We start from the raw sequence: 24,163 nt of genomic DNA, 5'->3' as shown, positions 1-24,163 counted from the left end.
CTGAATCATTCTACAGGGGTGTGGGGTTTAAGAAACTACAAAAATGTAGATACTGTACGGAATATATACAATGTACAATTCCGATAATTCAGGGGAGGTGGGCTGGGTACCAGGGTCTGTACTGTGAAAATGTTAAATTATACCATTGTGGAATCGATGAATCAAAAGTGCAGAGGACAGAATAAGCAAGAAAGTATTTATGTGGAGCAAAACATAACTCTCCATGGGCCCTATTCAATTTTTGTGGAGGTGGATATACATGTAATGTATGGTCGCTCAGTTAAGATCTGGTATTCTCCCTCTAGCCATCGAGGTTTGTAATTCAAAAATATTAGAGGAAAACAGACTTTGTGAGATGTGTGTCAAGGTTGTGGAAAATCATGAACTGGACCCAAGTGCAGAATGAAAAAATACAAATATTTATTTAAACGAAAGGGCAAACAAAAACTTACTTCAAAATCAAACAGGGAAACTCAAATACAAAACCAAATCATGACAATGTGTGATTTGGATGAAGTGGAAAATAAGTCCCATTTTCTTTTGCATTGTAAAAAATATGGGGACTTAAGACAATTATTGTTTCATGAAGTAGCTCGTCAAAAACCTGAGATATTGGGGTGGGCAGATGTGCAAAAACTGGAATGGCTGTTTAAGTTTGATGTGTTTAAGCTTGCTAAATGTGTCTCAAAAGCTTGGAAAAGACGACAAATCTTTTTTGTAATTATAAGTGTTAATAATAAATAGATCTTATTTTTGCATTCTTTATCTGTTCCATGGCAATGAACAGATCAACTATGCAGTCTGATCCTGGAACGTCTTTAATTTATGGTCATGTAAGCCCATATGGGCTGGGCATATGTTTGTATGACAATAATAAAATAAAAACTTTAAACTTCACTAAGGTGAACTCTTTGAGGCTCTTGGTGTAGCTAGGGCCATTGATATTCACTCATCAATGTTATAACGTGAAATCAAAAATTATAAATAAAAAAAATAATAGGCTAATAATACAAAAAAAAAAAATGAATAAACATTTTTCAACCACGATAAACACCTTACGAGACGAACACAAAAGTCCAAGTATTCTGGACTGGACCAGCGTTGACCGATTGCATAACTTGCATGTTTTCCTGGTTTGTGGGACCGCCCATCAGCACAGCTGAATAACTCCGAAGTGGGAAGTGAGTAAGAGTTCACTGTTGTGTGCATTGGAGGAAAGATGGGCTTCATTCCGGACTTCTCCATCGAGACCTGGACTTTAATAGCGTTTGTCATTACTCTCATCGGAGTGTAAGTATGAAGTTATGTCCTCTTTCTTTTCAAATGCTTAGAGATAAAGTTCACAATCATACGACGACATTCAAGAAAAACAGCGAAAATAATGGAAGTTTAGATTCACTTTACTGGGGAAATCGAAACCAAACTTCAGTAATTGTTATACACTTTCTGGGGACTGTCACCTGACCCAAAGCAGCGAGCCGAAATGTCTTTGACACTGTTCTGCCTAGAAAGAATAACCTGTTTTTAAAGAGATGTAGCTGATATCCACTGAATGTTGGTGATAACAGCTACTCCAGTTACTCCAGTTACTCCAGTTACATAATCAATGGAACAACAATTCAGGTGGTGGCCAAACATGGTCATAGTACTGGACTAGACTACACATGCAATGAAGTGTTTGGCAATTGCTGGATGATTCTATTTATGATTTTCAAAAACATAATGAAAGAGCATCTTATATTCACGTAAAACATTATTATTCTGTAAATATTTTCAAAGGTGTCATCCACCTTTCTTGTTCTTGAAGTTTCACCTTTCATGATCCAACAACTACTACAAAGTAAAAGTCTGAAATGAAGGTTGTGATACATAAACAGTATCCCACCCTTAGAGGTTCAGAAAATATTCCAGAAAAGAGGCAGAGATGTCAGTCAGTATTTTCAGCCTTACAAGACATTACTGAGAAGAGGTCAATCAAGTCAATGGATAAGACAGGCTTTAAAAACGATGTGTAATCAGGGTGTGTAATCAGGGTGTGTAGAGGCTTTGTGTTTAACTGATACTTTCAGTAGGGTGGATTTAAAGGCCCCATTGTCTTTGTTAAGGTTAAATGTTGAAAAATAATGTAATCTGTAGTGTACAGTGAAACAAAGAGCTAACAGGAAAATCAAGATGTTGTCTGTCCTGTGTTCTATGTGCATGACCATACAGGAGATCATTCAGCAACACTAATTACAATCACCTGGGAGGGGACCATAGACCTTCCCATTAAAACAAGTTTTACAGACACTTTGATAAGGCTAATAGTGGGACTTACAAAGCGCAGATGTGGCTCAAGATTTTAAATTCTTCAGGCAATCTCAGTAGACCCTCTACACAGCAGGCATTTCAACATGTCATCTTATGTTAATTGAGTAAGAAGTGCAGTCAAATCACAGCCATACATTTGGACCATGACTGTGATTATAGCAGGGCAGTTTAACCCAACTGGATGCAAATCAGAGTGGACATTGTTGGGTGCTATAATCATTTTTAAGTGCTTTAATTATGTCATGACATACCAGTTTTACCATGTTAGGCAGTACCCCATTAATGGTTCAATAGTCTTCTAAAAATGATTTGCATTTTGCAAAATGGAATAATCACAACACAGGTTTACAGTCTTTGTAAAAAAAAAAAAAAAAAAAAGTACACTTTTTATAACAATATGCAATATAAAATAGTCTACTCAAAGGAAGAATATTGTAATTTAATTTAATAACTTGAGATGATTGAGCAATAGCTCTTGTAATAACATGATTTGTTCTTGGTTTTCTTCCTACTTTGAATCCTCAGATATGGATATGCCCCATATGGCTTTTTCAAGAAATTAGGCATCCCTGGACCCAAACCTCTGCCCTTTATTGGAACGTTTTTGGAGTACAGAAAGGTGAGACATATTTGTTTCCTGATTTGTACTAGTGGTATCACAGTGCTTCCTTAACTGATAATGGGGCGGCAGTAGCTCAGTCTGTAGGGACTACCAACTCAGGAGCGTTAGCTGTGGGCAGCCCTCTCACTCTGAACACCTTCCATTAGTGCATGTCCATATGATCCTGTTTGTGCATGTGTGTGTATTTCAGCATATGTGTGTAGCATGTTCAACAACAGAGGGTACCATTGAATTTTCCCTCGCGGTATTATTAAGTATATCATCTTCTTCTAATGTTTTTTTTTATTTTATTCCTCAGGGCATCCACAATTTTGACACAGACTGCTATAAGAAATATGGAAAAGTGTGGGGGTACGTTTTGGGGAGTTACACTGATTAATAAAACTGATATACATGTAATGGCCCAGGCATGGCTTGAACGGAATATTTGCTTTTACATTTCAAGATGCTACGATGGCAGGCAGCCTTTGTTGGCTATAATGGACGCTGCTATGATCAAAACAGTCCTTGTCAAGGAGTGTTATTCAGTCTTCACCAACAGACGGGTAAAGAGGAAACATTTACATTTAATTTTCCAAATACCAATTTGATGAGCACAATATAAAGAATGTATTGTGTGTGTGTGTGTTTAGGATTTTGGCCTAAATGGACCCTTACGTGACGCTGTATCAGTAGTAGAAGATGAGGAGTGGAGGAGGATTCGAAGTGTACTGTCTCCATCATTCACCAGCGGTCGACTGAAAGAGGTTAATTCGTTGTTGTAGTTTTTTTTTTGTTGCATAAATTAAAATGTGACATGGTAATACAATAAGATAATGACAATTAAGTAAAGATAATGCAACAACAGCAAAGACAACAGAAGCAAAGAATAAAAACTAAAACGCTTCTCTCATATGTGCACTCAAACATGTAGATCCTTACTGACTGTTAACGCTTGATGGTTTTGATGTTTTTTCACTTTGAGGCAGATGTACAAGATAATGACGCATCACTCAAGTAACCTGCTCAAGAGTCTTCACAAGAAAGTCGAGGCAGATGAAGTCATAGAAGTCAAAGAGTACGTAATGTTCTCTTTCTCTTGGTGCTGTATCTGTAATGTTTAGTTGCTGAAACATTTCTGAGCACAAAGAATGTGGTTGATTTAACTTTTTTCTTGGTGCTTGTTTTTTATTCCAGAATGACTCCATTGGAATAATGTGGTTTCATTTTTTCCAGAGTATTTGGACCTTACAGCATGGATGTTGTGACCAGCACTGCCTTCAGTGTGGACATTGATTCAATCAACCGTCCCTCCGACCCGTTTGTAGCGAACATTAAGAAAATGGTCAAGTTCAACTTTCTGAACCCATTGCTTGTACTTTTGGGTATGTCGTCCTTCATGCCGTAACCACAAGGTCCGTGTTTCTTTTCTATTGAGCTGTTAAAAAGCGTAATCTTTTCTATTCCTTTTTATTTCAGTTCTGTTTCCATTCTTGGGGCCAATTTTTGAGAAGATGAATATGTCTTTATTCCCTGCTTCAGTGTTGGAGTTCTTCTACACCTTCCTAAAGACGATCAAATTAGACCGCAACAAGAATGAGCACAAAGTAAAACATTTGATATTTCTCTGAACCTTTTCCAAGAACACAGGTTGGACAATCAAAATTAAATAACTTACTTTCCTTGTCTTACAGAACCGTGTGGACTTTATGCAGCTGATGGTAGATGCACAAGTTTCTGAGAACAAGGAGGACACGGGCTCTGAAAAAAAAGGTAGAGACAGAGACAGCAGAGAGGAATTAAAGCTCCACAATTTAATTCAGTCATTGCTTAAGGACCTCTATCAAGATATCTTGGATCTTCCTAAAGACAAAGGCTATTGTTTTTCATTTGAGGAACATTGTGTCATAGTGTTTGCATTAAACAATATTTGTCCTACTACCAATCACCAGTGTTTCTAAATTGTAGCTTCAAAGGAAGTAAGACATACTTTTCTAACATTTTAGATACATGCTCTTTTCTTGGGGCAAAAAAAAAAGGGTAAAAAATACAGCAAGTTTTGGTTAAATCTGTTAATCTAAGGGCAGTTTATAGCAGTTTTTGTGTCTTGTAGTTATTGACTCACATGAACAACTCCTGAAAGGTGTTTTTAATTTTTTCATATGTATCATGAAACTGTTTCTCGGTTGATGGTGTAGGTAAACTCTGACATTGTTCCACTGCAATCACCATCTTTTCTAGCTCGAGTCACAATCGAGTGACAACCCAGTCAGATATTTAATCACAAGCTTATTAACTTATTAGCCATTCCAGACAATAAGTTCAAGGTTGTTGTTTTTTTCAACTTTGATCATGATTGTCATAATTGTTTAATTGTGGTGTGTTTGTGTTGCAGGGTTGACTGATAATGAGATCCTCGCTCAGGCTATGATATTCATCTTTGCTGGCTATGAAACCAGCAGCAGCTCATTGGGATTCTTATCCTACAACCTGGCAACCAATCCTCAGATCCAAAAGAGACTTCAAGAGGAGATTGATGACACCTTCCCAAATAAGGTTCCTGTCGCTAGATACATTTTTTGTTTTAACAAATTTTGTTTTTTATCAACCGCTGGTTTGGTGCTGCAAACTAATAATGACTTTTGTACTGCACCTTCCTCCAGGGTAAACCAACCTATGAGGCCCTTATGCAGATGGAATACCTGGACATGGTGTTAAACGAGTCAATGAGGCTCTACCCCATTGCTAACCGTTTAGAGCGGATGGCAAAGGCCTCTGTTGAAGTGAACGGTATGACCATTCCCAAAGGAACTACCGTCATGATACCAGTGTACACGCTCCACCGTGACCCTACTCTGTGGCCTGAGCCGGACACATTCAACCCTGAAAGGTATAAATGCTGGATTCATAGCAGGTTAATGTCAGATTAAACCAGAATTTAGTAGTTTGGCTAACGTTTTATCTTTTTCAGGTTCAGCAAAGAGAACAAAGACAACATCGATCCATATACCTTCCTACCCTTTGGAGCAGGGCCAAGAAACTGTATTGGAATGCGATTTGCCCTCGTGATGATGAAGTTGGCCATGGTGGAGATCCTGCAGGACTTCAGCTTTGTCACATGCAAGGAGACGGATGTGAGGAGACATTTGTTATATTTGTGGTCTTAAAATTAGCAATTTATAGTTCTGAGCTTTGATAGAGCTTCTGATTTTTTGTTTTTCCAGGTTCCATTGGAGCTGGGAGTTGACGGATTTACTACACCCAAGAATCCAATCAAATTGAAGCTGGAGCCAAGATCAACTGCAGCCGATTCTTCCTCAAGCTAACTTTGATATACAGGACCTGGCAACACTCATTATGCTTCAAGCACTTTGCTGCTTGTCCATAGAAAGGTATATTCTTCTAATCTGTGCATAATTGTTCTATTATAATTATTATTAGTTATTTATCCTGGATTGAAATCAATAGACCTGGCTTTATTAACAGATCTCAAGTTACCTTTTATATTTAACAATGTCCTCAACAGCTTAACAGTATAATTGAAAAACAATCAAACTGGATTCAGATAGGACAGAACTCATGTGCAAAACGTGCATGCTGTTAAATAGCAATAACAGTATTTAATCTACAGTAAATTAATACAGTATAAGGAACTGGAGTTGGGTCAACGACTTGGCTCCTAAGGTTTGGTTTCACTAAAGAAAAAACACACATTTTGTCTCATTCACTGACACATATAAATACATGTATTTTAAAGGACCATACCATTTTTATTAACTTTTGTGATATTTTTTAATATTAAAATATACCAAAAGCCTACACTAAAACTGTTCTGAGTCCTTTTCAAACATGCACTACACAATTAAATTGTGATATTTAACCACTAAATGTGCACATTTTAACTGTTAAAATTGGTTTGGTACCATGATGTAATGTGATCTGGTTGGCTGTGCTCTTTGCTCCACATTTCAAAAGGTATGGAGTGCAGCTGAATGGGTGGGACTCAGGAGGTTATACAAGCAGACCAACAGTAGATAAACTCGTTCTTGCTCTTCCTGGCCTTTTAACCAACATTTGATTCATACAAACACCATAGTTTTTTTTTTTGACATACGGTAATATCTGTATCTGCTATGCTCAGAATCACATCTCATTTAGACCTTTGTTTTCTTTGCATAATTAAGATTCTTGTTTTTATATTTGTCATATGTTTATTATGTTTTGTCACAGTTTGACGACAGGTGTCGACTTTAGCCATTGTTGTCTGCAATTTATTGTGTCCTATAAGGTGTGTAAGTCGGGTAAATACTGCATGTTAGGATTGCTTGCTGATGTTATGTCACCTGGGCAAAGGCGTAAATCACAGCAAATGGCGGCAAGAAAAAGGGAGTCATGTGTGAATGGGAACAGGGAATCAGAGGAAGCAGTTCTTCAACCATGCGTGTGTGACTGTGTGATTTGGGTCCTCATGTGTTTAGTGTTTTTTTTCTTGTTAATATAATTATGAGCTTGTCAATGCAGTATATACACCTGTATTTTGTAGTTGTTTTTAAGATGATTGATTATTACCATTAAAGAGTTCGAACATATTCCACAACTAACATCCTTTTTTCTCCACGATGAGTTGGAAAGTTCCCTCCAGTGGCCTTTTTTGGTTATAGATTGCCACTTCAGCCATACATAATGTAATAACCTGCACTTCAAGTAAATAATAGTGTCAACTTTTGAAAATCTTAAAGAGGTTATAATCCATACTGAATGATTCAATGTTGACAAGGTAATGACCCAACAATGTATAATTTAGTTAATGTTTTTACACCCTAACGAAGTAATACTACATCCATAAAATGTCCCAGTATTTACAATAAAATCCATTTGTAATACAATATAGGGTAATTTAGAAATTCAGCTTGAATAACATTTACAAAATACAAATTTTAAACAAGACAGATTTGACTTAGTCACAAATATAAATGCCTATCATTATTTACACAATAAATTAAATGTGTTGAACAGATAAATTGTTCCCGCGTTGTTGTGATGCTTATTACAGGTATTTAAAATGTAACTCATCATCATGGTAACTCCATGGGAACAAGACAAATCACTCTTAACATACAGAATGACTTGTACTGGATTGGGCCAAAAGATAATACTTGTGCAAGTTATTAGAACAGTTTGATGTATGTGAGGAAAACATGCACTGTTGCATTGTGAGAATGGACTGCTGATGTGAAGATTCTTTTTTTAATCTCTCAGCAACAAAGACTGAGCACAGTCTGGAGCAGATCCTTAAACATCTTGTCGATCTGGTTTCTGCTTCTATGTTTCAACAACACATGGGTTTATAAAAAGCAATAGGAGAGGAACAAAAGGAGAGGTAAAGAACATAGATTAGACTATTCAATGCCTAACCACTCTCTATTCTACTTCACTGAATAACTGGCCTACTTTTAAATGTCAGGATATTGTTTAGAGGGGCTGATGAATCCCACCATGACCTAACACTCTCAAATTGTCAGATAAAAACACTAACCTCACAATTCTAATCCTTGTCTGGTGTGCTGACTGAACTCTACCTAAAATCATTGATGCCAAATATACATTTCACTTTATTAAAATTCCAGTTAAGTCCATTAAATAGAATTATTTCATAATTAAGCTGCAAAACCTGATGAGTCAACCATGCATTAGATACGTATGTCATGCCTGCTTGTTCTGCTGCTAGTCGACACAAGAGTAGCGATACTGTCATTTGGCCATTAAGGGGAGTTAAAACACCACGTGAGACTAGACTATGCAAGTCCAAACAGGGTTTTCAGATTTTACCTTGATTATAGATATATCTTGTGACGTGCCAGTGGCAGTGCACGTTTAAGTAGACTGTCGTTTGTATCCACGCATATTTCGTATTTATTTTTTTATAGATTTTTTTTGGGGGGCTTTCAGCTCACAAAACTCAGTCTTGAGTGCATTACATTACAAATTAAAAAGATTTAAAAAAAAAATCTATATACATATAGAACTAATTAACATATTCTAAAAGTAGGCCTATCCTCAGTGCATATTGATTCAAATTCAAGCTTGGACACAAATGTGCAGAAATCGGCAAGAAATCCACACTGGACGTCCTAAACAAAGGGGTTTATCTCATAGATCCGGGAACGCCCCTTATCCCCGCCCTCACCGAAAAGCCAACCAGCCATTGGTCAGATTGCTACTCTGCGCCACAGTGATTGGCTGGCGGCTTCGTCACTGAACGTCTGTTGTTCACACTCGCCTAGAGCGAGAGGGCGCCTCTGACAGTGGGCTGCTTTGATTCATGCTGCTGTGAAGCCTCATTTTTGGACTTTGAGAACAATTAATGCGGCTGGAAAAGAGCGTATGAAGGTATGTTTTTACAGGAAAAGGTTGCGGGGAACATTTGCTTGCAGCCTCTAGAAGTTCCATCTCCAATTTGGTACGTCTTTATAGAAAGGAAGCGAAATGCGAAAGTCCATAGACAGTTCTGCCACCCAACCCATATATTGGCTCGAAATGTTGGGGGGCTTGCCATTTAATATTAAGTTGAACTTTAAAGTCTGTAAAAGACCAAACGTGGAATTTCTGTTTGGAAAAAAATCAATGCAATCTTAAATTATCAAATGTTTTTATGATGATTATAGCAATTTGTGCTATCCAGGGGTCTTACGTTGAGTTAATTTACAGGCTAATGGGTGTGTGTACTTCACTATTATTGATGCAGTATTGATTTTAAAATAATCGCACCAGGCAATCTATACAAATAATAGCTAAAGTGGTGTTATTGTATGCCTGTACCACTTGTTCTGGCCTAAATGTTGCCTTCACGGAAAATAATAACAGTCCCTTGTGTCAGACAAAGGCCCAGGACGGCAGGTGGATCCTCGGCTGTTCCTCAGCAACCACTGCGAACATTTACTGCTTTGAAAACACTGAGAAGCCTGTCCTGCACGTTCAGTACATAGGCTGAATGAGGCTGAGTAAAGTTTAACCGAGGCTTTGTTTGCTAACTGAAAGACATGGCTGTGATGAGAAATTGAGAGAGCAAGTAGACAAGCAGAAGGAAACACTGAATCACATATTTCTGACACTTACCATATATATTAGTGCTCTCAAATTAGCTGTTCAATGCTTCTGTGCTGAGTGAAAATTGAGTTTATTTTGCTTTATATGTGAATACCCCTCAGGACAAGACTGTTAAGATTATTTCAGTAGCAGTATTTTAAAAGCTAAACTGAATGAACCAAATCCAGTGGGATTCTGGGAATTTACTCTTGAGTGATGATTCCCATGGTGTGGGCATCCCTGGAATGCTGAACTGATTTTCCATGGTATGTTTTTACAGATATCTGGTGACACATAACAAGTTTGGCCTGCATTGACAGCCAAAAATCCAGACACAGACTAATAATTAAACTTTTATCACAGCGTGTGTGTGTGTGTGTGTGTGTGTGTGTGTGTGTGTGTGTGTGTGTGTGTGCGCGCGTGTGTGTGGGGTGCAGGACTGGAAACCACCCTCACAATACGTGTCAAGTTAGTGCTCCTGATTGACACTGTGTTGCTTTGCTTTGAATGTGTGGTGCGCCACAGAATGCACAGAGGCATTTGGATACTTCTGCAAGAAAGTAATCCACACGAGAGTGATTTAACCTTCACCGACAGTGAGGAGGTGAAGAGAGGTTTGTTTAAAGTGAGGACTGGTTTAGCTTTTATTACACACAAGTGACAAATTCAAGTAAAAACCAGAACAAGCCCCCTTTTTCCTGACTTTGCATGGCTACAAAGTAACCTTCAAGCACACGATTAACACACTTAAACAAAAGCTGGAGTGACTTCATACTGTCACTCCACACTGTGAAACGTGTTATTTCTTGATTCTTTATGACTTGACCTAGCTTATGAATCATGGGATACCTTAACACTGCGTACAAACAGCTACATTTTTACGTTGGTACTTGGAGCAAACTGGCTGCACGTTCACGTCGGACAGTTGAAACTAGAAAGAGAAGACAAAGATAGAGAAGACAGCTGTCCTCGGTCCCTCAGCATCTTAACATGCAGATATGCTAATGACTTCCTGTTTATAGTCCTGAGCACGACCAAGTGAGGGCCCACAGTCCCATCATATAGGGGCTCTGTGCCTGAAACTGACAAATGCTCTCAGACAAACCAGCTTTAAGCACTTCAAATAAATTTTCTCCAAAATCTCACAATATTATGAATTCCTGACTCAGTAGATTTAGTTCATTTGTTTCTTAAACTGGAGGAAAATTTCTCTAATTCTCCCTTTGTCTCCCTAGGATGAGAAGATGAATGTGGAGGCTCTAAGCAGGGCAGAGCTGTTGACTCTCCTTAGTATTTTGGAGGGCGAGCTGGAGGCTCAGGATGTGGTCATACATGCCCTCAGGGTGAGTAACACTGGACACTTAAAGATACGCCTATGGACTTCACAGTGCAGGACATCATCATCATCAACATACATTCCAGAGGATGGACATGTTATTATAGCTGAAAAAAAAAAATATAGCCACTCTAGTAACCTATTCATCAAAACTTGTTCTTTTCCTGTTTGTTTTGTCGCTGCTTTAGACTGCCTTAGACAGATAAATTAACCTGCTCCAGCGCTACAGCCTAAAAAAGAATGTGAGCTAAAAGGGAGGGGATGTGTAATCAGGAAACAGAGCAAGCAAAAACAATGGCACAGGAGTCATTCTGGTTTCCCAGGCCTTTACTTCCACTAGAAAACAAACATTGCTCATCAGACCCGTCTGAATCAGACTCTAGTTCTGTTGGTTTGCTTTTTCTTATCTTTGATTTCAGCACTTGTTCAGGCCTGGATGTACAAGTTGTGACTAAAACTAAGTTTGTCAGTCTGCAGATCAAACCTGGTGTGTCTTACATGAGTCTTTTTTGACCATTTCTTTCAAATAAAGGAAAAGAAACTCAGTTGATGTTCAGCAGAGAGGAGAACTTTGGTTGCTATGCCGTACCTTTCCTCCTACTTCAAACCTTTCTAAGATTTTGTTGGCTCTCCAACTGTGAGTTGAACATAAAACATAGCCTACGAGGATGACCAGGCCATCTTTAAAGGTCCAGTAAAAAAAGCAAGTGGAGTGCTACTTGACTCTGCATTTGTATGTGTTCTTAACTAAAATGGAAAATTGGAAGGGATGGGCACAGATATGGATTTGTTTAAAAGTAGCCAAAAACTCTGAATTAAAACACAAATTTCAGTGTTTCAGTTGTCATGAGAGTGGGACATAAATATAAGAGGGAAAACGAGTGAGTGCACTAAGTGCAGGATAAGTAATCTACATTTTATAATTTTAAGGATTTAAAGGAAGTGTTCGCACATCCAACTGTCTCATGAAGTATAGGCGCGTAGAACATTAAACTATCACATTGAAAAGAAAAAAAATCCTGCACACTATTCTTGCTCGGCATCAGGATCAGAGGGACTGAAACGTTGAGATTTTTCTGATAAATTGGTGATGCAGATCAAGAGTATGTGCATACGTTTTTTCTTTTCAATATGATCATTTTAAGGATACCTCCAAATCCAAACAATTACTGTAGTTCAGGGGAACTCCAAAAGGCAGTGCAATATGAACATAAGAAGAAGGTTTTTTTTTTACACAGTTAGGCTCATTCAAGCACTTCTGAGTGCAATAGCTGCTTCTCTTCTCCCATGGTGCTTTGTCTCGTCTGATTTTCTGTCTCCATACCCCTGGCTGCTTCACACAGTCATTACCACAGCAGCTGCTCCATGAGGCAGCCTGACTCATTGTCTGAAGCAGTGGCTGAGGTTGTAATGAGCACCAGAAGCAGCCATGATTGTTTTGGTGTGATGAACAGGCCTTGATAGTGAATTTTATCTAGTAAGAAAATGAGGCCGTATTCATGAGAGAATTTTAGTGCCAGGGCTTGAGGGCGAACCGATCAAACCACACAAGCTCAAATGGCAGCGATCCACATCTGACGCATGCAGAGTTTGATCCCAAATTCATCACACAAACGCACACAGTCATCCCCTTTAAATGAAATGTACAGTTGCCTTTTTGTCTGTACTTGTTCCGCTATCCTGTTTTTCCTCCTTCTCCTTCCTCACATACAGCCACATTACGGGGGGTCTTTCATGTCTGACCATGACCCATGTCCTCTCTGCCCACTCGCTCACTCATACACACTCCGGTGGTCCCTGGTGGGCCACTTAGAGACTTCAGTGTTTATTGCAGAGAGGATGTACTGAGTTGTAGGCTCAAATCACTGACTTCCCTTGCCCCCACTGGGGACCGGTACACCATTTTTACTGACTGTGGAAAATTGCATGTGGACATGTTGCTGCAGAGAGGAGTGTCAGGGTTTGATAGCAGACTCATTTGTCCAATATAAGTGTGTGTGTGTGTGTGTGTGTGTGTGTGTGTGTGTGTGTGTGTGTGTGTGTGTGTGTGTGTGTGTGTGTGTGTGTGTGTGTGTGTGTGTGTGTGTGTGTGTGTGTGTGTGTGTGTGTGTGTGTGTGTGTGTGTGTGTGTGTGTGTGTGTGTGTGTGTGTGTGTGTGTGTGTGTGTGTGTGTGTGTGTGTGTGTGTGTGTGTGTGTGTGTGTGTGTGTGTGTGTGTGTGTGTGTGTGTGTGTGTGTGTGTGTGTGTGTGTGTGTGTGTGTGTGTGTGTGTGTGTGTGTGTGTGTGTGTGTGTGTGTGTGGACGGTTGAGGAAGGTAAGAAAGCTCCTCACTCCTTTCTAACTTTTTTCATCATTGAGCACTTGGGATGCCTGTAGATTGCTCGGGACAACTGCATTCAGTCTTTCTTTTTTTTAACCCTTTCCTTACCCGAAAACTTGGAACTCAATCAGTGTTTGCTGACTCACTGACAAGCCGGCGTCACCTTTGCGACTTGCCTCTACAGACTCTTGATTGTGTTGTTTTTGGCTCTCTTCCTTTAAGGCAGAGATAGCAGTTACTAGGAAACATTCCTAAAAACAACACCAGGAAGAGAAAACATTTGAGTTGATGATTGTCTATACCTACACTGGAACACAGCTATTATTATCTTTTCTATGTCAGGCATAAATGGTATTCAGCTGCATTGAGTAGACATTTTTTGAATGCCAGTAGAAGATAGAAGAAAACATACCTATAGTATGGGACAAGGACAAGGAAGTCCTTCTTGATTCTTTTCTAAACTTTTTTTTTCACAAAGTGAAGTGATGGGAACTAATTTGTGTTATGGAAGATTTAAAAAGGTCTATGGAAAAATACTGCTGTTTGACAGTGCCTTTAACTTTTTGTGGTTAAAAAGTTGCAGCTATGCCCAGTATGCCCTGTTTTGCTTTTTAACATGATGTCATGTCCTGTAATCCTTAAATGCTTTGTCTATTTTTGCAGACTGACGTGTTTTCCTGACTCTGTAAAAACAATAGGGCCTGGTCAGAGTGTTTTGTTCAGATAACATTGTATATTCTGTTACTCTACAAGAATGGAAACTGCCCAATTTGGACATGTTGTCGAGATCACCAATACAAAATAGAGCATAAACAATACCGAGAGTGCACTTAAAAGTGAAGTAATACCTAACATAACACTGATGATGCACATTGGCCTCATGATGTCAGACAGTTCAGTGCTTTAATATCAAACGCCTGAGCCTGAGGCCTGCAAGAGTAAAGCTCCCTGACCTGAAAATGTTCAGATGACATCAAAGTACCTGACGCTACCTTATTTCACTCATGGCAAGGCAAGGCAAGACAGCAATGATTAGTCCATGAGAGCAACATGGTGTGGCTGTTGTTTGCCCCCTTCTACGGCAGCCTCTCTTACTCGTACTATTCCCAAATAGAAAGATAGATTTTTTTAAATGGCAAAGAACTCCACCTCTACCTGGTATTTGCGCTGAACAGGAGTGTATTTAACTACCACCAATAAAACACTGATAGAGGAGGCTTGGTCAGACAAACGCAACAGCCATAGAGATAAGAACAATTACCTCTTCCACATTGAAGTTTATGTCAAGGTCAATGAATTGATTCAGTTAAATTTCTGACCAAGTTTTGAAAAACATCAGAGCACATCCTTGTTCTACGTAATGACTAGTTATTGTCCGTCCAAAGGGTGAGAGCATGTTTCATCACTAACCACTAACAATTGCGTCCGAGACAGTTAAACATTACGTGGAAGTTGTCTCCCAGCATGGCCCATACAGCAAGGTGAGGTTTTGTTTGGCTTCTTCCCAGTGATCTCAGTGCAATCTGTGGTTAATGTGTGGGTGGAGGTGTGGAGAATACAGTTTAAGCCTTAAGCACACACCTTAGTTTACTCTTCAGAAAGCATGAACACTTAAAATCTCATCTCTCTCTCTCTCTGTCTCTTAAACCAACTCATGTCACTGGGTCAAATACCCCCAAACAAGTCCATTCTTCAACCCTCATCGTTTGAACCCTCTTATATCAACCATTGGGGGATGTTGACAAAATCTTTTCACAAGCTTTTGTCCTGCAATAATAGTTAATCCTTCACTCAGCGTCCCATTTTACCAATGTTTTTCTTTGACTCTGCAGACCGTTTTTTCAGTGGTTATTCTAGTGGGACTGCTTTAGGAAAAACTAGTCCGTTTAACCTAGGTATATTGTCTGGGGAAAATGGACAATAAGTAAAAACTGAGCCCCAATGAACCTATTGAACGCTAACTGCTAAGCAAAAACTAGATCTCTGTTAGCCTTTGAAGAAAGCTGATGATGATTCATACTTTAATAAATCATTTACAGGAATGAACAATGTCAAAGCAGCCTGAACATAAGAACATTCAGACACATAAAAACGACCAAAAAAGAAACTCCAAACCTGAACATAAGAACATTCAGACACATAAAAACGACCAGAAAAGAAACTCCAAATCTTGCTTAAGACAGACATTTTTCCCTTCAGTAGCCTAGAGACAAAACCAGAGTAAACATTAGAGTCAATATTGCTGATAAATGTGTCAAATGAACGCCAATTCATTGCTCTCTCTCTTGTAGATGTGTGTTGTTTGCTATAGCACATTAGCTAAAACTACAGAATAGGCTAATGTTTAATTGTAAGTATAGTTGTCTTTTAGCTTGTTTAACAATATTCTGCCAATTAGTGATAAACAAAACAATCAATAAATCCTTCCTACATTTGTAATGATGCTTCTCCACAGTTAACTCAGTCATATCCTGCCCTGTTGAGCTAATGATTGTGTTCTCGATTTCTTAGCCTAGCTTTGCTTCATTAGTCCCCAGCACCAGACAAACAACAAACTCTATTAAAGTGTTTGGACAAACTAAGGCAAGGTGTAAGTAAGTGATAAGTGTGGGCAAAGACGTATTGGAGACGTTTTTTTTTTTTACTCCTAATGGTGTTTATTTGACTATTTCTTGTGTCTCATAGATGTAACAGGACTACATTTTCTCTTATGAGGACTTCATTAAACGTTAACTCATTTCAAGCCACATATAATTTTCATAGCCACATATGAACAATGTGTCTTGTTTCCACTTCCCATTTGGTCGGAATGTCCATGTTAGACTGTTCAGTCATTTCTTAATGCCCTAATGACCAAGTACCAACAAAATGGGTCAGTCCTTTGTGTCCAATGGAGTTTGCAGCTTCAGCAGCTCTGTTAAACCAGATCTGACGGTCAGTGGATTGATACCTTTCACCTGCCAAGGCCTGTTATTCAACATGGCTGACAAGTGGTCATTGCACTCTATTTCTTTCTTCATTATCAAGTAGAGCAGAGTAGTAACAATCCCAGAGGAGTAAAAAAAAAAACTGCATAAGTTAAGTCTTGCTTCCTCATTCAAGAAACCACTAAAGCCACATGCATAAACCTGATAAGCAGCATCATCCAACAGTAGAGTCTGCAGCTGACATGTTAAACTACATTTTATTTGTTTTGAAAAGCAGACGAGATAAATACCACCAGCATCAGATGTCCGTTTTTTTGTGGTTGTTGTACCAAAAGTGAAATGTTGGAGCATCATTGTCTTCTGCCCTCCTGTTTTCTGAAGACATTTTAGTTTCTTGAAAGAAGCTTTTCATATCTGACAGGTTTGGTCATGCTGTCCTTTTGTCTTCTGGGTGTCTACGGTTCCTCTGGCAAGCAGCCTCTAAAAAGAGGAATGCATACTTTTCCCATAACCCCCTACTGCAAAGCTTCTGGATTTGAGATGTTACCCCGGAGACAGCCAGTTATGCTAAGGACCTTATGCAGCATGGTGCACACAGTGGGGTACACATGTGCCAGCTGCAGGCTGATAGATGCCTATGCATACAGATATGTGCCCGCATATGTAGAAATTAGAATTTGTCTTTCATCCGCTATCTTCCATGGGAATTAGATTAAGGGCTAAACTGTGAATTTGTAACCGGAGATCCACACTCAATACCATTCAGAGATGCAATTTTGTCTATGCTGGCTCCCAACGTAATTGTGTGAGGCTCAGTGAGGAAACCAGACTCCCTGGCTCTTTTCAGCTCTCACAAGGACGTGATTGTGCCCTTAGGCTGTGGGTAACTGACTGACAGAGACTATTCCAGGTGAAAAACATCGGGTTGTCTTTCACACCTTGTTACAGCTGCAGGAATGCAACAGAGGAAAATAGAACAAGCTGCAGCACACCCATTTGCTTATGGCTACAATTTTGTATCATTTTGGAGGGAAATTCTTAATTATTTCATGCCAATTAAAAAACAAAATGAATGATTGTTAAGTATTGGACCAAAACATTTGAATAAATAGCCAACCAAAGTTATTTGTGGGAACATTTCCTTACATTTCAGGTCAGAAATGAGAGAGTTTGTTTTAGAGATGGTTTGCTTGGTGTGCCCTCTCATGAAGAAAAGCGCACTCTGTCATTATGATCAGAACTATCCTGAGAAAAGCCTGGGAGATCAGACCCTAAGCTTGGACTTCTACACACACACACACACACACACACACACACACACACACACACACACACACAAACAAAATCCAATCTCAGCCCGGCCCTTAATGATCTCTTTAAACTGTTATTTACCTCAGGAAGCTGCAGATTTGTCTCCCGCTAGACGAAGGAGCTTTACAGCTTTACTCTAAAGCCTGGCACAAAAACACAGGCTCACAGCCACAGGTAAACACACGCACAATGGCTTACACACACATGCACATTTATATTTAAATAATAAAGGATAAAAGAGACACAAAATGCTACACACACACACACACACACACACTTGTACCCACTCTTGCACAACCAAGCCTAACATGCCAGCCATGGAGACAATGCACGAGACTGAAGGCATTGAGACAGTGTCTTTGTTGGAGTCCTGTAATCTCCTCACTGAGGGTCACATTCTTTGTGCAGGCCTCAAATGCAGCCTCCTTACTGATGCCCTCAGGGTTTGTGTGTGAGTGTGTATTTGCGAGAGTGTGAGAAAAAAAGAGGCTGACAGAGAGGCGGAAGTAGAAAGAGGCATTTTTCTGAGAAATGTTGATGATGAAGTGGCAGAGGAATGCTTTGCCGTGCATGTTCGGGCAGAGAGGGGGGGGGGGGGGGGGGGGGGGCGAGGGGAGCCATGAGAAGCAGGGTGTCTGATGAGGACTGCGTGGGGAGACACAGTGACGGGTGTCCCGAAAGGCACGTGGAGAGAACTCTATGGCATGTGCGGACATCACTAGCACTGCCAGCTGACCCTGCATGCCTCTGGAACTCCAACCTGCTCTGTGCATGTAGTTAATGAGACCTCCTGATGATCTCTCAGGGTGACCCGCAGGGAGGTCAACAAGGCCTGATCGCCCTTTCACTTTTCTTCTTGTGTCTTTTTTTCTCTTGGATAGTTTCTATAAGTTTACTCTCTCGCACCATTTCATTCACCCAAAACCTTTTTTCCCCCTGATTCAATTATTGTGTTTAATGTTTAGGTATAATCTTACCTACCTCTTTATTAGACGAAACTGTGTATGTGTGAGATTTCGTGGCCCAGTCCTTCACCCCTGAATCCCTGGGGAGCAGTTAACATCTGCCCCTTGTGGGGGTGGGACAGCCGTGCCTCACCTCTTTGTGTTTTGGTTTAGGGGGAAGACCATCTGCTTATGCTCACACTGACAAAAACATGACTCCATGCAGATTTCCTGAACACACACACACACACACACACACACACACACACACACACACACACACACACACACACACACACACACACACACACACACACACACACACACACACACACACACACACACACACACACACACACACACACTGTCTGTTTGTAGATGTTGGTGGGCATGCCTATAACATTTATTTCTACAAAGTCACTTCTTGCTTTTCTTACACTCATTTTATCACATTTTTAGGAGACATCATTTAAATTGAGCAAAGCAAGTGTTATACACACGGGTCAAAAACTCATCATGCATTTTTTTTTTTTTGGTGTGTGTGTTTCCATCAGGCTCAGCACAGAGACGCCTTCGTCCAAGAGCGTTACGGCCAGTATGACCTCAGCGATCCATTCCTGGCCCTGCAGCGGGACAGTGAGTCAGAGGAGCGCCAAGACACCCTCACCCACCAACACACACACCTGCAGGGCCGTGCGGTGACCACCAACCCCCTGGCTGTCCTTAAGCTGGTCATGGCTCACTGTAAGAGGATGCAGGAAAGGATGATGGGACAGTTGGCTGCCGCTGAGAATCGACACAGGAGGGTGAGACACAATTCACACAATGTCCCTCACATACAGTGTGTTCGCCAGCTCACACGTCTGCATTTTAGATTTGCATGTTCAGGCTTCAAACAGTCTCACACTGGGGCTCCCACTTGCACAATAGGCTTGTTGTGTGTGTAAATGTGCGTGTGTGTGTGTGTGTGTGTGTGTCTATTTGTCTCCATGTTTTTCCTGTAGACCCAGCTTTTTGGGAGCTAGGCAAACAAGACAGCGGTCCCACCCAGGGCCTAAAAGGCTGATATGGGGGCTTTATCACAGCTCAATGTCTGAAAGTTTATGGAAGCCATAAACACTTTTCAGGGGGAACTTTTCTGAGTTAATGAAACTGACAAAACCTTGGAATGAAGAGGAGGTTCTGCTATGGAGGCTGATTTGTCAGGGGAGAAGTTTCACCGCAGCACTGTGTGTGGCAGGAAACTTCTTATAAATAAAGAAAAAATAAATCAAAGGAGCGTAATAAGCTTGTCTGAGAAGGAACAATGTCCAATAAATGTTTCATAAGGCTGTATGTTTGATAGATGATAGCTGATCTGGAGGAGGAGAAAAGACGTCATGCCCAGGACTCTGCACACAGTGATGACTTCACCTTCAAGCTGCAGATAGAAAAAGAGAAACTGCTACAACAGGTATGATTACATGTTTGGTAAAATATGTTTAGGATTGGTAAAGATGACAACATGTGAGCCAAATTGGTGCTCACAATTTGAACTTCCTGATTAAAAAAAAAGCACACATCTTTTGTCTTTCTTCTCAGTGGTATCTTGTTTTTAAAACCTCAGTGCCTGAGCAGGGAAACATCAGTGTTATTCTATTGTGTAACTCAGTGGGATGGAGGTGGGCTTGCCCTGTTAGAGTACAGACACACATAGGCTCAGGACTGTTCCATAGGAAACAGAGGAGGAAGAGGCCATTGTTTAGTCGTCCAGAAGCCACGGGGCTTTATGGCCCCAGGAAACCTGAGATAATGGATGTCCATGTCTAATGCAAGGTCAGCTCACGCGCACACACACACACACACACACACACACACACACACACACACACACACACACACACACACTGTGAGCACACGATCAGCGACTTTACAAAGTTCACCCTGGGGCCTTATGTAAGAAAGGCTTCCTGAGTGTCTCCTGGTCTTCCTCACGCCTTCCCGACAGTGTTGTGTGTGGTTTCTTTTTGTTGTTGTTGTACTGTAATCATACACACTACATTGTATTTCATCACCTCATGTTTCCCTCTGTTACTCATCAAAGCCTTTAAGCAGCAGTCACCTTCTGATGACCTCACGCTGTAATGAACTTTCCATAAACATGCCAAGCAAGCCAATTGTTCTCTCACAGAACGAACAACTGCTTTTTTTCCCCCCTTCAACGCTGAATAAACACAAACTTTTGTAACTTTTCTAAAATCAGCAGCAATGTATTTCTAAGCTGACGTCTTGATAGGGACCAAACAGTTGAAAAGGATAAAGTACCGTAATTGGTTGCCTTCAGCCATTTTCAATCTCTATGGTTCTTGCTGTCTAAGTGGGCCTTTTTTTATTTTAATAAAGCATAAAATTTGGCAAATTGAATCAAATAATGAAGTCACTAGAGACACTTTATGAAATGTTATTAGCAAAAGATAGAACACTTTAATAGACTGTTTCTTAATAGATCCAAAAAGGCAGAAAAAAAGGAGAAAAAGCATCATCAGTTCCGGCTTATTCAGCAATATTCAGCTATAGTTCACAGTTGAAAGGATTTAATTACAAAAAACAAATCTAAATGTTCTATGGCAATAACAAAAACAAATGTGGAGAACAGTTGGATGATTGATAAAAAGGAAAATGTCTAGTCCTGCTGAATCTAGGGTATGAAAATAGTGTTCTCTTGCCTCCTTGTGGTCAAACCTGGAAATGCTGCCTTGCCTTGACTCTTGCAACTGTCTCTTTCTCTTTTTAGTTGGAAGTAGAGCGTACCACGGTGCGGAGGTTAGAAGACGAGCAAGTACAGGCAGTGAGCCAGGTGGAGGAGTCACTCTGTCAGCAGCAGCAGCTGTCCTCATCTCTCACTCTGGAGCTAAAGAAGGCCAGCAGCCTGGCTCAGGAGGAGACCCAGAAGGTCTCCCAGCTTCGCACCTCACTCCAAGAACAGACCTCCGCCTTGGAGAAGCTCCGGGACGTCCTTCAGGAAGAGAAGAGCAGGGCTGCCCAGCTGGAGGCCAAGTCTGAGAGGCAGCTGGCCGAGTTTAACACAGAAAGAGATCAGCTGACGGCCAGGATCAGCAAAGAGGAGGAGAGGAGTAGGGAGCTCGAGAAGCAGCTGGAGGAGCTGAGGAAGAGGTTGGCTGAGACTGGAGGATGTAAGGAAGAGGTAAAGGAGGCTGTGGCAGAAGTGACAGAGTCAGTTTCCAAGGTGATGGTGGTGTCTAACTCCGTTCCGACTGAGACAGATGGAAAGAAAGCGACTAAATCTGCATCAGTGTCAAAGGTCAACGGCTTTCACACTCAGAAAGAGACAGAGCTGGAAGGGAAAGGGGCAGAAAATGGAGCAGTTGTGGAAAATGGGGGAGGAGTGCACTTGCATTCCCCTCTTCACCCTCATCTTCACCCTCATCCTCCCTCTCCGTCCAGCACAGCCTCCTCTTCCCTCTCTTCCTCACCCATCTCCTCCCCTGTTCTTGCCAAGCGTCTGGGTAGCCCCGGCTTCCATCAGTCCTCCTACCAGGTCGGAGTCAACCAGCGTTTCCAGGCCGCCAGGCACAAGTTCCAGAGTCAGGCCGAGATGGAGCAGCAGCTGCACGGTGGCCCCCTTTCCCCCAGGGACCTCTCCCCAACCACCACCACCTCCTCCTCCGTCCTTCCCCCAGCAGAGCACAGCACAGCCAAGCAGCTGGCGCGCAACACAGTCACTCAGGTGCTGTCCCGCTTCACCAGCCAGCAGGCGGGTGTCAAGCTTGCACCAATCAGCAGCTCCCCATTTGGCACAGACTACCGTAATGTAGCGGCAACTCCTCCAGGAGGGAGGTCGCCATCTTCAGGGCCTTTGTCTCCGGGCATCCGCTCCCCCCTCACTCCTCGCTCAGAGAAAACCCATCCTCCTCCGATCCCTCCCAAGAAGCCAGGCATGAGTCCCACACCAGGCTCTCCGAGTCACTCTTCTCGGAGCAGCCTCTTCCCAGAGCTGACGGGGAACTGTGGGCACAGCAACACTGGGCAAGAAGGGAACAAGGAGCCAGACCTGCTTTTATCTTCTAGCAGCTAACAGCCAGATCATGCACACTATCTCCTACATCGTGTCAGGCCAAAATCAACAGTCATATTTAATCTGACCAGCCTTTAAGGCACTTCGTAAAGCTCATAAACAGAAGATTAGACACTTTAAAGTCGGAAGGGTCCAAACTAATGGATTTAAGAGTTTGTTGAAACCCAGCTTCATCTATACCAGAACCCAAAAAAACAATCGGAAAATAACTGTTTTGATCATAATATAGTAAATTACAGTTTGTCAAAGTATGATTTCATATTTTTAGTCTTTACTGTTTCGTCTGAATTATTTGTTAAGTCTAAGTCTATTTATTTTGTTTTTCACTGAACACTATATTAAGGATGATTGGAAATCATATACAGTTAAAAAAAAAAAAAGAGCTCAGCATAAGTGCTGTTCGGCTATGAGGTAAGAATTGATCATATTTCATCGTATAAAACTCCTTTTACTTTCACTTAATGCTCAAATTGTCGGTCCTGCTAGATCACATAAAAGATTTAGGTCAGAAGCGAAATTAAAGAGCTAGTTTTTACATGTCACATGTAGAGTATAGCAAATATGTAGCTTTCACCATTTAACAAAAGAAAAAGTGTCGTTTTTCAACATGTTTTTCACTTTTTTCCAATAAATTTATTCTGGAGATGGTCCTTTCAAACAATATGATAATGTAAATAGTTTATATGGAATTGGAAGTTGATTTTCTATGAATGAAGCCATGCATGTGCTGTTTTTCTTTCCATTACACTTGTCATGAATACACTGAATCTTCTCTTAAAAAGGGACACCGTATAGTGCTACAAATTAAAATACTTTATATTGACGATGTTCAATGTTTTTCAGGGAAAGTTCATTTCTGCTTCTCCCAAACCAAGAAGGATTATAATACAAGTCTTCAAGTTATTCCATTCATGCCCATGATAGGGTTGTAAATCTTGCTACTGCAGCTGTTGTTTCTAATGTTTGTTGAATCTTTTTTTATTGTACTATGTCCACCGATCAGAAGTTTGTTTTATGTTTTTTTGGCATTAAAACTAATACTTGATCCAAAGTATTTATTTTAGCCAAGTATGTGTAGATTTATACACTGTATTTCTGAAGGGCATTTTCCCTCAGCTGTCTCTAGTAAATATGAACCATGAACCCCTGCACCATCTAATGCGATTTCAAATAAACTGTCTATGCCTTAAAGTTCTGTTTGTCAACCTTTTTCAATGAAATCAGATCTTTGGCAACCCTTTGAATCGTTATCT

General features: G+C 40.6%; 2 protein-coding genes across 2 annotated transcripts; both read left to right on the top strand.

Moving 5' to 3' along the window:
- Positions 1-1,134: 1,134 nt before the first annotated feature.
- Positions 1,135-7,500, top strand: LOC132989299 (cytochrome P450 3A40-like). Its single transcript, XM_061056832.1, has 13 exons — positions 1,135-1,290; positions 2,836-2,929; positions 3,231-3,283; positions 3,378-3,477; positions 3,565-3,678; positions 3,901-3,989; positions 4,148-4,296; positions 4,391-4,518; positions 4,606-4,684; positions 5,307-5,467; positions 5,575-5,801; positions 5,883-6,045; positions 6,136-7,500. The coding sequence occupies exons 1-13, from the start codon at positions 1,220-1,222 to the stop codon at positions 6,235-6,237; spliced, it is 1,530 nt and encodes a 509-aa protein (XP_060912815.1). The 5' UTR covers positions 1,135-1,219; the 3' UTR covers positions 6,238-7,500.
- A 1,679-nt stretch (positions 7,501-9,179) lies between these two features.
- Positions 9,180-24,154, top strand: LOC132989280 (CTTNBP2 N-terminal-like protein). The gene is made up of 5 exons (XM_061056799.1): positions 9,180-9,301; positions 11,233-11,340; positions 19,390-19,641; positions 20,181-20,288; positions 21,609-24,154. Exons 1-5 carry the CDS (start codon positions 9,296-9,298, stop codon positions 22,908-22,910), a joined length of 1,776 nt encoding a protein of 591 aa, XP_060912782.1. The 5' UTR covers positions 9,180-9,295; the 3' UTR covers positions 22,911-24,154.
- Positions 24,155-24,163: the final 9 nt, after the last annotated feature.

This window comes from Labrus mixtus, chromosome 15 (genome assembly GCF_963584025.1).
Source record: "Labrus mixtus chromosome 15, fLabMix1.1, whole genome shotgun sequence".
NCBI classification, from domain to species: Eukaryota; Metazoa; Chordata; class Actinopteri; order Labriformes; family Labridae; genus Labrus; species Labrus mixtus.
Note: the sequence above shows the minus strand (reverse complement) of the source record. Positions and strands in the feature narration are given on the sequence as shown.